General features: G+C 40.2%; 2 protein-coding genes across 7 annotated transcripts in view; both read left to right on the top strand.

The window, feature by feature from the left end:
• The window catches only part of RPL35A (ribosomal protein L35a), a 283,976-nt gene that overhangs the window by 216,959 nt on the left and 51,806 nt on the right, over positions 1–15,211 (top strand). The gene's annotated exons all lie outside the window — the stretch shown is intronic.
• The window catches only part of LRCH3 (leucine rich repeats and calponin homology domain containing 3), a 104,017-nt gene that overhangs the window by 78,820 nt on the left and 9,986 nt on the right, over positions 1–15,211 (top strand). For 2 of the 5 annotated variants that reach the window (XM_075861848.1, XM_075861844.1), the window contains exons 14-17: positions 695–739; positions 5,346–5,399; positions 9,468–9,548; positions 11,562–11,610. In XM_075861848.1, the coding sequence (XP_075717963.1) occupies positions 695–739; positions 5,346–5,399; positions 9,468–9,548; positions 11,562–11,610 (229 nt within the window). The remainder of the gene's footprint in view (positions 1–694; positions 740–5,345; positions 5,400–9,467; positions 9,549–11,561; positions 11,611–15,211) is intronic. The other 3 variants (XM_075861845.1, XM_075861847.1, XM_075861849.1) reach the window with 3 other exon arrangements.

The raw sequence follows: 15,211 nt of genomic DNA, 5'->3' as shown, positions 1-15,211 counted from the left end.
TGTTAGATAGAAGGTGGACAGCATAGTTAGGCAGCAACAACCCCGAAACATTTTTACAGTTGTCTGATTGGACAGTGTCCTTCAATAAAAAAAATCCATATTCAACCTAAATTTTCAGAGCGTATCGTTAACATTTGTTCATATAATATTTTCTACCAACGTTCCCTCCCCCCCCAAAAAAAAGTTGAAATAAAGTTGGAATCATGTAACTTCTCTTCTTAAAGTATATAGCCACATTTGTTCTCACTGTTTGTACTTTATATCTGGATATAGTGCTCAAAGATGATCACGATCAAATGTAACTGATTCTTATAAGCAAGGAAATATTTGTCATCATTTACACACTCATGATCTTTGAAATGACCTTGGTCTGCAAATATATATTTATTTACATTATGTTTGTGGTCAGCAGGATACTAGGACTTTGCCCATAGATTGCTTGTAGACATACCGTGTCTGGCTGTGCAGGGTGGAGTATGAAGTGTCACTTTACTGCTGTCAGGATTCTCTTCTAGTGTCCGTCTGACAAGTTCACCTTCATAAACAGAATAGGTTCCTCCATACTTCACCCTGTACTATCACGTATGGCCTCGTTGAATTTCGTGCATTTGCTACGCTCTGTATACTGTTGCAGTTAGAATTTGGTTAGTTTACTTTTTGCATTTCTATAATCGCATTATTTTCCATTCTACAGCAGAAAACATTGAGTCCAGAGAAGCCGAGTCCGCTGGACAGTGAGGTGAGGATGTGTACAGTGACTTTGAGATTACTGAATATGTTAACCACTTAGAACGTTCTGTAGGCTGCCATATCTTGAGAAAACCTGTACGTTTATTTCTGTGATCATATAACCATGTTTTATGAGTTTCATATTTGCATGTATAGGGAATATATTACAACCAATGTGAGAATATTTATTTTTGCTTTTCCAAAGTGGCAGTCCTGTCTTGTATCTGTTATATTTCCCTATACAGTCGTGGACAAAATTGTTGTTACCCTTCCGTTAAAGAAAGGAAAACCCAAAATAGTCACTGAAATAATTTGAAACTGACAAAAGTAATAATACATTTTAATTCACTGAAAATCAACTAATGGAAATCAGACTTGCATTGGACACATCAATATCTAGAGACAGGAGCGTTTTTCCCCCAATTATTAAAGTTTCACATTTTTTTTAGTATTTAATTGTGGGATTACCCCTTTAAATCTTCTTTGCTATAAATAATTATTCAAAAACGAATGACTCCATAATATGTAAAATTTTATCTTTGGTGCTCAGTCAAAGGCTGTCTAAGAGCATATGAACAATTAGAACAAAGAAAAAACCCAGCAACAATTAAAAATGAAATATATTTTCATATATATATATATGTGTGTGTGTGTGTATATATATATATATATATATATATATATATATGAAATCCCACAGCACACCAGAGCAATCCAAAAGAGTGGTTTATTCAGCCAACACAACCGCAGCGTATTTGTCCTGCTATGGGACCTTTTTCGAGCATGAAAAAGGTCAAAACACTGCAGGTGTTAGAGCAGCGTGTCAGATGTAAAACACAGCTAACGGCCAGGAACAGCGCTGTTCCTGGCCGTTTAGTTAAATGCCGCGGTCAGTAGCGACTTCGGCATTTATAGGGGCCCCTTCCCATGAAGGACATTTATGACATATCCACAGGATATGTCATAAATGTTAGATAGATGCGGGTCCCACCTCTGGGCCCTGCAACTATCTCTAGAACGGGGCCCCTTAAACACCGTTCTATCTTACTCGGCTCCTGCTGACGCCCGGCCACTACTTGGTTAGGTGGTCGGAAGTTACGGAAACAGCCGAGTGCTCGCTGAGCTACGGTGTTTCTGTAACTCCCATAGAAGTGAATGGGAGTTACGGAAACAGCGTAGCACCGCAAGCTACGCGGTTTCTGAAACGATGTAGCTAGGAAAACTGAGTATATGGTCGAGTTACGCAAACCCCATAACTCGCTGAGCTACGCTTATTTTGTAACTCCCATAGAACTGAATAGTAGTTAGTGAAACAGCGTAGCATGCTACGCAGCTTCTGTAACTGCCATTCACTGCAATGGGAGTCACGGAAACAGCGTAGCTGAGCGAGTTACGTTGTTTCCGTAGTCCATCCATGTATTGCAGTGTATTGTACCAGCGATCTAATGATTGCTGGTTCAAGTCCCCTAGGGGAACTAATAAAATATATTTTTTTAAAAAGTAAGATACATTTTAATCAGTGTAAAAAAATATTAAAACTTAAAGGAAAAACCTTTTCCTATTCTTCCCCAAGCACAATCTAAATTAAAAAAATTGGTATCGTTGCGTTCGTAAAAGTCTGATCTATTACAATATAGCATTATTTGACTCGCACGGTGAACGGCGTAAAAGAAATAAAATTTAAAACCCCTGAATCATTGTTTTTTGGCCACCTTAGCGTTAAAAAGAATTAGGCTGGGTTCACACGACCTATTTTCAGGCGTAAACGAGGCGTATTATGCCTCGATTTACGCCTGAAAATACGGCTCCAATACGTCGGCAAACATCTGCCCATTCATTTGAATGGGTTTGCCGACGTACTGTGCCGACGACCTGTAATTTACGCGTCGTCGTTTGACAGCTGTCAAACGACGACGTAAATTGACTGCCTCGGCAAAGAAGTGCAGGGCACTTCTTTGCCACGTAATTTGAGCCGTTCTTCATTGAACTCAATGAAGCACAGCTCAAGATTTACGAGCGTCTCGGACGCCTCGTAAAATACGAGGAGGAGCTTTTACGGCTGAAACGAGGCAGCTGTTTTCTTCTGAAAACAGGCTGTCATTTCAGCCGTAAAAGCAAGCTAGTGTGTGAACATACCCTTAAAGTGATAAAAAAGCTGTATGTACCAAACAATGGTGCCAATAAAAACAACAGCTTGTCCCGCAAAACATAAGCCCTCACACTGCTCAAACGATGAAAAAATATAAAAGTTATGGCTCTCAGAATATGGTGAAATAGAACAAATTATTTTTTTCAACAAATAGGTTTTTCTTAAGAAAAAATTTCATATTTTAATACTTTTATAATTTTCTGTTGTATATATGCCAAAGTGATTCCCATAATGCGGCATACAATATGTGACCGTTCCATGTAAAAGCAATACATTTTTACCAATTTCACTTATCCTGTCGCACCGTTTGTTAACATCATCAGGCTGCTATTGTGGAGAGTTTCATAACCGGCTGAAACGGCATTTCCCATGAGTCCTTGCACGCTGCCTCACCATGTTTTAGCTCCTCCCTCTGTCTTCTGCCTTGCTGTTCAGTCTGAAACCAGAGTTATTCACTTCTCAGATACTGTGTCAGCTGCCCAGCTAACCACCACTCCTGTTCTCCCAGCGGCCTGACACAGTGTGTCCCTTTTGTCTTCTGCCCAGCTTCCTACCACAGCCATTCACCAGCCCATTTCCTGCCACAGAATGTGTCCCTTTGACTGCTGCCCAGCTCCCCACTGCTGCGATTCTGCTCTCGTGTACCTCAAAACCGCTTGTGTGTCCCTTTTGATGACTTTTGGCTAGATAGCAGTGCACGGCCACAGTGTATGCTTTGAAGCAGGAGAGAACCACCTATACGTGGGACGTCGCTACTGACACTGGGCATATTCAAGGTATACGGGACGTCCGCAGAGCAGACAAATATCGTAACGTCACTGGTCACATGACCGGCGTCTTTGGGAAACGAGGGCTATTTGAAGACTGCATTATAAATGTGATCTAAGAAAGAAGTTACAAGCCGTGCCAGCTGAAAATGTTAACCGAAAACCCCTTTAACATTTCGCTTTAGGGTCTATTTAGAAAGAACCATGAACTTTTTTTTTACTCTGGTAATTGCAGTTTTCTTATTTTAAGCCCCACGCACATAGCTGTATTACAGATACATATTATGAGGCTAATCGCCTGCTATGGGCTTATACTGTAGATTTGTGATCCTCCAATTAAAAAAAATCTAGATCACATGCTGTATTATGGAGATATTTTACCCTAGAAGCACGTTGTACATCATGGAGGTACCAATCCCTGCCACACAGAGTGCTCACGGGTCAGTTCTAGATACTGATAGGAACTGTGTGTGATTCTGAACAGGGTCCATGCATATGGCAATGCTTTGTGCATGGCACCTTACTGTACCTGTGTAATGTAAGCTATAAATCTACAAGCTGTTTCTGTTGGATGACTGACTGGTCACATCCTGTCGTATCCTCTTATAACCTACTGTGTATGTTTCCTCTTTTTTGCATATACCTGTATATATCAATGACTAGTATCGTTGATCCCACCATAAAATATATCCAGAACAAACATATATCACTTCACTCCCTGGTTCCTGGGTAATGTTTGGACTGAAAGGGGAGTAAAGAGGGAAAATCTTTCTTTATGTCCTAGGACTATCAATGTACACATTTTAATAACATGACTAAATGGCTCTTCAACTTAACAATATTAATATGTAATATTTATTCAGCTTCAGAGTTTCCATCAACTTCCATTGTCCAGTGTGATAGCATCGACTAGAATAATGTGGTTTCTTCTGTGTTATTGCCACCGTAAACCCGAAATTCATTAATTTTAGTAACACTTCATGCAACATTATTATCACGATTAGATATAAAAGGCAGGTTTGATGATTCCATGTGCAAAAACGTAAAACTTATGTTGGCGCCGTACCATATAGTGCCAAAATAAGTGTACACATAACCATACCATAACTTGCCAGATAACATTACGAGAGGTGGCCAAATAAAGAGCCACACCGTTGTCTAAATTACTCTGCCAATCAACAAAATAAGGAAAGCTGCAGCTGCATTTCGATAGGTCCGGATGCCAAGCGTGGGATTAGAGATGCAAGTTCCGAGGGCACAAACTATCAAGGCCATTGGCCACCCCTTTCAGTAGGGAAGGGTGATGTGTACTGTGCAACCACGCAGGTGGCACAATCCTAAGGCTGGCCCGGGTTGTGCTCCATAACACAACATCTATACTTTGGGTTGGAAGTTCGATAGCGTAAATAACACCTAAATATTTTTCTTATAAGAAGGGCACATGTCAGTGATGTGACAAATATGACTCAGACGAGACTTGGCATTATCTCGTCTGATGCCGATTCTGTTTTTTTACAGTTTTCATAGGAGATGCCCCTTTTTTTCACTCCGTGTCCCAACCATTTTTCAGAAACCAATCTGCTTCTTTCCATTTGTGTCACCATCTAGTATCTGAACATTTTGCATTTTATCCTTTTTCTTTTGTTTTATGCGTTTGTGTGTTTTTGACATTGCTCCATCTCTCCCTGCCTCCATCTCAGTGTTCCCTCCCATCCAGACGCTCCCAGCATACAGATGATAGTGCCCTCTTAGTGGTAAGAACCCTGCATGGATTGATCTGGCACCTTCCGCATGACACAATTCCTTGTGAAATCATTTGTAGAAAGTGCATGTCAACCGCATAAACCAGGACTGTTCCTGCGCTGACTTGAAACGAAGATGATCCTGTGGCAGCATTTTTTCACATTTGCTTAATAAATGTGAAATGTAAAGCTTTGCATGGTGTACTGGTTTATACTAGTGTGATTTGCTGTGGAGTTTTGTTTTAATCTAATCACAAATTTATTGTTTTTTTTAAAAGGAGAAAAAAAAACTTGTCTGCTTCAGCTATTCTATGCCTATTTGGAAATGCTGCATGTAGAGTCAATGGACGTATGTCTTGTATTACCGCCGCTGTTAGGATAAGGAAATGATAATCTGTATAATGGCAGAGTCCTGGTTTATGCTGTTAGGGGACCGATGATTTGGCTCTATTATTGTATTATTGCTGTAACAAATAGTAAGCTGCTTGAAATACTTGGGAATAGTATTAATCTATAGTCTACTTTATCTCCCTAAGTATCCAGGCAAAGATGTCGTCTAAATGAAAAGCTTTTACGTCAAACAATAAGGACATTTTGATACTTGGGTTCAATTGGCACACTCTTAACTATGGTGTTTCACTTTTCACACTCTCATGTGGAACTGTTTATTGGGGTCGTGACACTGTCGTGGATGACTTTTTGCTAAATTGGGTTTAAAAAAAATGATGACCTCATTTTTTTAGTCTGGAAATGAAAATCACTGCTGGCTACATTTATTTCTCTCCCTGTCACAGGCAGGGATAGCTAGAACCGCTTTACAGTGTGAGGATCCAACCGAGCAACTCCTATCTGATTGCTTCCAGGACCCCTAAGAGCAATCCTACCTGAATTTTATGGTTTTAAAGTGGAGTTGGACATTAAAGCAGGTCTGTCGTCATGTTATGTTATGTTGTCCTGTTGATGGACCGCATAGTATAGAGACGGCCCACTGTACTCTTAGCCCAAACGGCACAAAATAAAAAACGGTGCAGCTTGGCTGATAGTCTAATAAAAGGATATAACAGACGCCTCGTTACGACTCCACTGTATTCATAAGGGGAGCGCTCCCCTCTCACCAGGGATTGACAGGCTGTCATGAATCTGCATGTACACACAGCAGCCATAAGTCACTGGTGAGAGGGTCCCCATACTATGCTGCCATTATAAAGGGCTATTTCCAGAATACATTTGTCACCTATCCACAGTTCTCCTTTAATGCATGTGCATTGTTGTGGAGCTCGGGCCCCCTGCTTGATCGATGGGTGGGGGTCCCAGAAACGTATTACATATTCTGTCAACAGATGATAAATATCATTTCTGGGAATACCACTTTAAGCAGGACTTTATAGTATGATGACAGATCCACTTGAAATGGGTTGTTCGCCTTTGCTATTTCTTGTCCACACAGCCTAAGATAATACATCCAAATACTGCATATGGAAGGAAAGAACTTTTTTAGGCTGCGTGCACACACGTAATTTGATGCGGAAAATCCGCAGATAAAAGCCATTCTCAATGGTGCGTTTTTTTTCAATTCGGTTGTAGGTGCGATATTTACATTTTGATGCGAAAATCCACCAATTCTTTAATTTCTTTTTGAAATCTGTAGCAATTCTGCAACAGAATGCTCTGAATTCCGCGCTAATTTTTTTTCCTCTACGTGTGAATGGGGTGTTTAGAAATCCCATCCACACGTACTGTACATTGTTGCAGATTGTTAGTGCTTCTGAACTCACCCTAAGCCTCTCTAAGTCTATAAATCCTTCTGTTATGTACGAACTTCATGAGTTAAAGGTATTGTCACAACAGACATTTATGGCATCTCTATATATCCAGTCAGAGCATAGGTGTACAACGGGACGGCAAGGGAGCTTTTACTGCTTGTGTAAATCGCCGTTCTACGCTGTTTCTGTAACTCCCACTCCCTTCTATGGGATTTACGCAAACTGCATAGCTCAAGTGCCGTCCTGTTGTATACCTACACTGTCTTTTCGAGCAGGATTCCCCAACATAGCCCTAGTCTATCTGCAATGATCGCATCCTATTACAGAATCCCGCTCTAATTCAGTGAGCTCTCTAGAACGACCCATTCTTTCACAAATGTTTGTAAGTGCAGATGCATGGCGAGGTGCTGGATTTTATGTGGCAATGGGACCAAATGAAACACCTGAAATCAATCATTAAACAGTGTGTCCCAATACTTCTGTCCATAAAGTGTATATACCACATACTGTCCACCCCTGGCCTAGTTGCACATGATGAAAACATTGTTTTACCTTGATGGATATAATTCTTCAGACCACACGTAGAATATTGTGTATTATTTTGAGTGCCAGTGTATAAAACAGAAGAGGGTTTAGTCTGACAACGGAAACAAGTACAGGAATGGTTTATTCAAGTGCCAAGAGAGACGATCATTCGGGTTCTGTAAAATGACCCACATGTAATTGCAAAAATATTCAACCCCCAAAAAAAGTCAACGGATTTCTCTGGCTTACTATTGACCCAAGGATTTTTTCCAGTCAGTATTTTTATCGTAAACCAATATGCTCTCATTGTGCATTTTCATACTTAATTCATTATTTGTCAGCAGTTTTTTGTTTTTTTCCAAATAAAAGGTAAAACTGAAACCTTAATTTTTATCCCATTCAATCAGACAATCGCTTTAACATTTACAGAAATGTTGGAGAAGAAACGAAAAGACCAGAAATCTACCAGTTATTGACCACATTCCAGGCTGCACTTACACCTACAGGGATTTAGTTTCTTTTTAGAATGATCGGTACTCTTTAAAGTGATACTCTGAGTGGAGTGTCTCCTACATACAATATGGTCAGGCCTGAATATACAGAATATCCTGTCGGTGATCATGGACTGTGGCATGACTTCAGGCTCCCAGAGCCCCTCCCCTTTACTGTATCGGGGCCCAATTTGGCAGCAGCGCCGTCATTGCTACGAAGCAGGTGGACAGAGGCTGTTTATTTTACTCACTGGCATCTGCCCAACCTCTCCAGTCTGCAGCCCAAAGCAGTGGCCAGGAGAAGTAGGTACAGGGACTAGCTAAGTTTATTTTTATTTTGAATACTTGCTGGAGAGTCTTTAAGCATTTTCCTGGCTTAAAATAACTGCAGCCATTTAGGAGGAACATTTAAAGCAGTTGCCAATGTTAAGTTCTATTTCAAGGTTATATCACAATTCATTATTTGGCTAATATTTATTAGAATTAGCAGTAAAGGCGATGTTCACTCATTCTGAGATATTTTTTTTTCCTTTTTACTAGCAAATTTCAAATTTTTATTTTTGTCTGGGACCAGAAATGGATGAATGGTTTGGGCCACTGGATCACTACCAGAGATGCAGCAAGTTGTGTTGTGCTTGGTTAGAGGGAGAATGATATTGATTTTGAGATGAAATTCATTTCCCAGTGAAAGGAACCTTTTCAGAATTGTCACATGTGAATAGAGCCTGACCCAAATAAACGAAATGGCATAAAAGACTAAATATTTAGTTCAAAATGGCTGTTGTGTGGTAGTTGCACTCTATTCTCAAGTGCCTTTTTGCTGCCTTGTTTACATATACATTTACCCACGATTACTGCAACTTACCTCTCTCTCTCTCTCTCTCTCTCTCTCTCTCTCTCTCTCTCTCTCTCTCTCTCTCTCTCTCTCTCTCTCTCTCTCTCTCTCTCTCTCTCTCTCTCTCTCTCTCTCTCTCTCTCTCTCTCTCTCTCTCTCTCTCTCTCTCTCTCTCTCTCTCTCTCTCTCTCTCGATATATATATCTAGATATATATACATTATATTTATACATTCATATTTATAGACCTACAGAAAGGTGCAGGCTATATTTGTGCATTGTGTATTTTGTTACTGCTTTGCGTTCTGCTTTTTTATGATCCTTGCATGCACTTGGCTGACTTTTTTTGGTGGGTGCAGTGCAATGTGATTATTTTTTTTTTCCCTCTATTGTTTTATGGATCTCCAAAATACTTTCATTTGAGCCATACTATCTCTCCTCTTCTGTCTTCTTCCTGCTGCTGGCAGAATGGCTTTGAGCCTCAGTTTGTCTTTGAGGTTGACAATAACACCAATACCATTAAAAGGAGACCAGGAAGCCACATGCAGGTGAATAAAGCATGCCACTATGGGTGTCTTGGTTGTCTTCCTTCTCCCCCTCCTGCCTTATGTGCCAGTTGTAATTGTCTCTGTTATGATACATTGTTCGGCAACACATCTGATCTGTTACTATTCTGCTCTCAAGGGAATCTGTCACTAGTAAAGACATATATATATATATATATATATATATATTTTTTTATTAGGCACAGATTGGCTAGCATAGCTAGATCTTGGAAAGTGTATTGCAGCATAGGTAATAAGGACATGTGGTGGCTCCTGTCCTCTCGGAGGCCTCCGAAGCTTTCTTCAGAGTTGAGGAGTCGTGAAACACGCTCATCTGCAGCACCAATTCCTTAGAAACTAGGAGAGTCCAGATTCTAAAGTCAGGTGCCAGGGCACGTTGCTTATAATTCCCTGGTATTTTAGTAGAGGGCGTTCAAACGGAATTGTACGGAGCTTTACATGTAGTGTTATATAACTGCACGTGCTTTGCGTTTATTGTTACACCATGTCCTCTTTAATCAACTCCACTGCCAAATTCTACTGCTTTCTTGACTGTATGGGGACGAACGATCGTTCGTCCTTGTACATTTGCATCTTGCTGGCAGCACATCTGGTTTACACAGGGAGATGTGCTACCAACAAATACCCATTTCTTGGGTCACTTAAAAGATACGATTTGCTGACAAACGATCGTTTGCTCATTTGTCGACTGATTGCTACCCAGGGATCGCCCGATCATTGGTCCATGTAAAACGGCCTTCAGGCTTCATGACCTCATATCTCCCAACAGTCCTCTATGGAACATGTTCTACTTAAAGGGCTTGTACTATTTTAGCAAATTTATTGTAACTTTTTTTTATATAATTAAAAGTTATGTCGTTTTCCAATATGCTTTCTGTATTCCTCACGGTTTTCAAGATCCCTGCTTATTGGTAATCAGTAGGAAAATGTAGTTTACTTCCAGTGGATACAATTCTGTCCATGGTCATGTAGTGTACACACAGGTGCACAGCTCGTTAGTTACAGTAGGTGTATCAGAGCTGTGTCTTGTAACGATCCCAGCACCTGGGTGTCCATCACATGACCATGGACAGAATTGTATCCACTGGAAGTAAACAATACATTTTCCTACTGATTACCAACAAGCAGGGATCTTGAAAACCGTGAGGAATGAATACAGAAAATATATTGGAAAATTGTATAACTGTTAATTATGCAAAAAAGAACATTAATTTGCTAAAACTGTACAACCCCTTTTAAGCACTGTATGAATGCATCTTTGAATGTAATTGGAGAAGGGGATGTGATGTAACTTATAATTCTTGATCGGTAAAGCAAATAATATTCAAAGTTACTTAATATACACGGATCAAAGCGGTAAAATAATGCTGAAAACCTTAGCCACACTTTTAGATGCTACAATCTTTTAAAGAGTGACCGTAGTTTAAAAAAAAACTTATGTCATATAGACATTTGAGAAGTTTTGATTGGTTTGGGTCCAAATGCTGAGACTCCAACCGTCACTGAAAGTCGAGAAGCGCTTAACTGAGCATTCTGCACCTTTGGCTGTGATCGACACTCCTTATTAAGGATGAAGACAGCTCACATAGAACACCTTATGTGAGCCATCTTCAGCCTATCAGGGAGCGTTAAACACAGCCGAGGATGCAGGGCGCTCAGTGCATTTGTTTCAGCGAAGTGAGGTTTTCAGCACCCAGACCCCACCATATGTCTCCAAGACATATCAAAAGTGTGAAACTACAGTTACTCTTTAAGCAGGGGCTGATGATAATTGTATAAGTTTCAGGCTATTTATATATGTAACAGAAAACTTGTCTTGATGGCCTTTCAGTTGGAATATCCAAATGTCTGTTATAGCAGTAAATTGTAACAATATTTTGTCTGTTACAGCAGTTCAGTAGTTGGTGTAACCCGTGCATGTTGTTTTTATTTTGTTCCCCTTACTTTTTGTGTAAATGGCTTTTATCCTATTTTTTTTTTCCGCTGTCTTGATAGAGTGATGAGAGGTCATCGCTGACTCCCATATCGCCCACTTCTCAGACTGGTAAGTTCATACGTGTGGGTTGGGGCCCTTTTACACAGGCAGTTATTCTACAATACAGTATACAGTCAATAGTCGCTCATTTGTTCAATTTAAGCGGAGCAATAATCGAAATGCATGAGGGCAAATGATCGTTAATATGATCATTCATTCCCATGCATTTACATTTTGTGGGCAGCACATTCCCTGTTTACATAGGGAGCTGTTCTTACAACAAGCAGCCATTTTTAGGCCACAAAAAAGATCCAAACAGCCGACAATCGAGCATTTGCTTGTTTGTCGGCTGATCTTTGCCCTGTTTCCATAGGGCAATGAACGGGAACGATCATTGGCCCATGTAAAAGGGCCTTTAACTTCCTGAGACAATGTTAAAGAGGCTCTGTCACCACATTATAAGTGCCCTATCTTGTACATAATGTGATGGGCGCTGTAATATAGATTACAGCAGTGTTTTTTATTTAGAAAAACGATCATTTTTGACGGAGTTATGACCTATATTAGCTTTATGCTAATGAGTTTCTTAATGGACAACTGGACGTGTTTTACCTTTTGACCAAGTGGGCGTTGTGGAGAGAAGTGTATGACGCTGACCAATCAGCGTCATACACTTCTCCCCATTCAATTACACAGCACATAGCGATATAGCTATATCGCTATGTGCAGCCACATAAACACACTATAACGTTACTCAAGTGTCCTGACAATGAATATACATTACCTCCAGCCAGGACGTGATGTGTATTTGGAATCCTGACACTTCTGTAGCGTCTGTGTGAGACTACAGCACAGCGAGATCTCGCTCTAAATGACAGCTAATGAGTTTCTTAATGACCAACTGGGCGTGTTTTTTACTTTTTGACCAAGTGGGCGTCATACACTTCTCCCCATTCATTTACAGAGCACATAGCGATATAGCTACAGTGAAGGAAATAAGTATTTGATCCCTTGCTGATTTTGTAAGTTTGCCCACTGTCAAAGACATGAACAGTCTAGAATTTTTAGGCTAGGTTAATTTTACCAGTGAGAGATAGATTATGTAAAAAAAAAAAAAAAAAACTGAAAATCACATAGTCAAAATGATATATATTTATTTGCATTGTGCACAGAGAAATAAGTTGATCCTGTGCACAATGCAAATAAATATATATCATTTTGACTATGTGATTTTCAGTTTTTTGTTTTTTTTTGCCCTACCAACCATGAAGAGTTCAGCCTCCTCCAGACCAGTTACACGCTCCAAATCAAGAAAACCATTGGTAACACATTACGCCGTAATGGATTAAAATCCTTCAGTGCCTGCAAGGTCCCCCTGCTCAAGAAGGCACATGTACAGGCCCGTCTAAAGTTTGAAAATGAACATCTGGATGATTCTGAGAGTGATTGGGAGAAGGTGCTGTGGTCAGATGAGACTAAAATTGAGCTCTTTGGCATTAACTCAACTCGCCGTGTTTGGAGGAAGAGAAATGCTGCCTATGACCCAAAGAACACCGTCCCCACTGTCAAGCATGGAGGTGGAAACATTATGTTTTGGGGGTGTTTCTCTGCTAAGGGCACAGGACTACTTCACCGCATCAATGGGAGAATGCATGGAGCCATGTACCGTCAAATCCTGAGTGACAACCTCCTTCCCTCCACCAGGACATTAAAAATGGCTCGTGGCTGGGTCTTCCAGCACGACAATGACCCGAAACATACAGACAAGGCAACAAAGGAGTGGCCCAAAAAGAAGCACATTAAGGTCATGGAGTGGCCTAGCCAGTCTCCAGACCTTAATCCCATCGAAAACTTATGGAGGGAGCTGAAGATCCGAGTTGCCAAGCGACCGCCTCGAAATCTTATTAATTTACAGATGATCTGCAAAGAGGAGTGGGCCAAAATTCCATCTAACATATGTGCAAACCTCATTATCAACTACAAAAAACGTCTGACTTCTGTGCTTGCCAACAAGGGTTTTGCCACCAAGTATTAAGTCTTGCTTGCCAAAGGGATCAAATACTTATTTCTCTGTGCACAATGCAAATAAATATATATAATTTTGACAATGTGATTTTCTGTTTTTTTTTTTAAATATAATCTATCTCTCACTGGTAAAATTAACCTAGCCTAAAAATTCTAGACTGTTCATGTCTTTGACAGTGGGCAAACTTACAAAATCAGCAAGGGATCAAATACTTATTTCCTTCACTGTATATCGCTATGTGCAGCCACATAAACACACATTAACGTTAATCAAATGTCCTGAGAATGAATAGACATTACCTACAGCCAGGACGGGATGTGTATTCAGAATCCTGACCACTTCTGTAGCGTCTGTGTGAGACTACAGCACAGCGAGATCTCGCTGTAAATGACAGTTTACAGCATAATCTCGAGAGACTACGCCTGCTATGCTGTAAATCACAGAGAAGTGGTCAGGATTCTGAATACACATCCCGTCCTGGCTGGAGGTGATGTATATTCATTGTCGGGACACTTGATTAACGTTATAGTGTGTTTATGTGGCTGCACATAGCGATATAGCTATATCGCTATGTGCTGTGTAAATGAATGGAGAGAAGTGTATGACCCTGATTGGTCGGCGTCATACACTTCTCTCCACAACGCCCACTTGGTCATATAGTAAAACACGCCCAGTTGGTCATTAAGAAACTCATTAGCATAAAGCTAATATAGGTCATAACTCCGTCAAAAATGATCGTTTTTCTAAATGAAAAACACTGCTGTAATCTACATTACAGCGCCGATCACATTATGTAGAAGATAGGCCACTTATAATGTGGTGACAGAGACTCTTTAAGCCCTCTATTATGAATTTTAACTCAAAATGTGACTAACACAAAACAAAATACATGCTAAACAGCAGGTCAGCGTATTATTGGCCATAGTTTTAGTAGTAAATGTTTAGCAAACACAAATCAATGTAATGTTAAGGAGAATTCCATGCAAAACTCAGACTGAGCTTTGTCTAGACTGTTGGCAACCATCATTCCCGGTCAATCTGTTGGTGATCTCGATTTAGCTCGATCTGGTTCCACTTCCAGCAGAGCTTCAGACAGTCATGTGGGACCTTTCATTATCCTAATTTTTCAAACCCTGTTCGGTGTGCACATGCGTTTGCCACTTTAGTGCATAATATTACAGTTTATATGCGCTTTAGCTCTCATGGTAAGGGGTCATACACCTAAACATTGTTTTCTTCAGTGTCCTATCCATTTTATTTTTTTTGCGGATTGCATTTTGAACCATTAATTTCTGAGAGGCCATGCACACGTCCGTTTTTTTTTTACTTTTTTTTTTTGCGGATCTCTGTGTCCGATCCTGAAAATTAAAAAACAGGCCTTATTTGTGTCCCGTGTTTGCGGTTTTCTCTCACCCATTCTAGTGTAAGGGTCCACATCAAAAACGGACAGCACACGAAAGCCACTAGGATCAGTGTTTTGCGGTCTGCAAACCAGAAACGGTCGTGGGCATGATGCCTTAGTACAAGAAATTATACTGTTGTATTATAGAAGTGCTAAAAATATGCAGTAAGCAGTCTAGCGCACAGTTGCTAACAGACTTATCAAAACCTTTAAGGTACTATGAACTCCTTCAAATCACTGTA

This window comes from Rhinoderma darwinii, chromosome 4 (genome assembly GCF_050947455.1).
Source record: "Rhinoderma darwinii isolate aRhiDar2 chromosome 4, aRhiDar2.hap1, whole genome shotgun sequence".
Taxonomy (NCBI): Eukaryota; Metazoa; Chordata; class Amphibia; order Anura; family Rhinodermatidae; genus Rhinoderma; species Rhinoderma darwinii.
The sequence above is the reverse complement of the archived record's forward strand: the minus strand, read 5'-3'. Positions and strand labels throughout refer to the sequence as shown.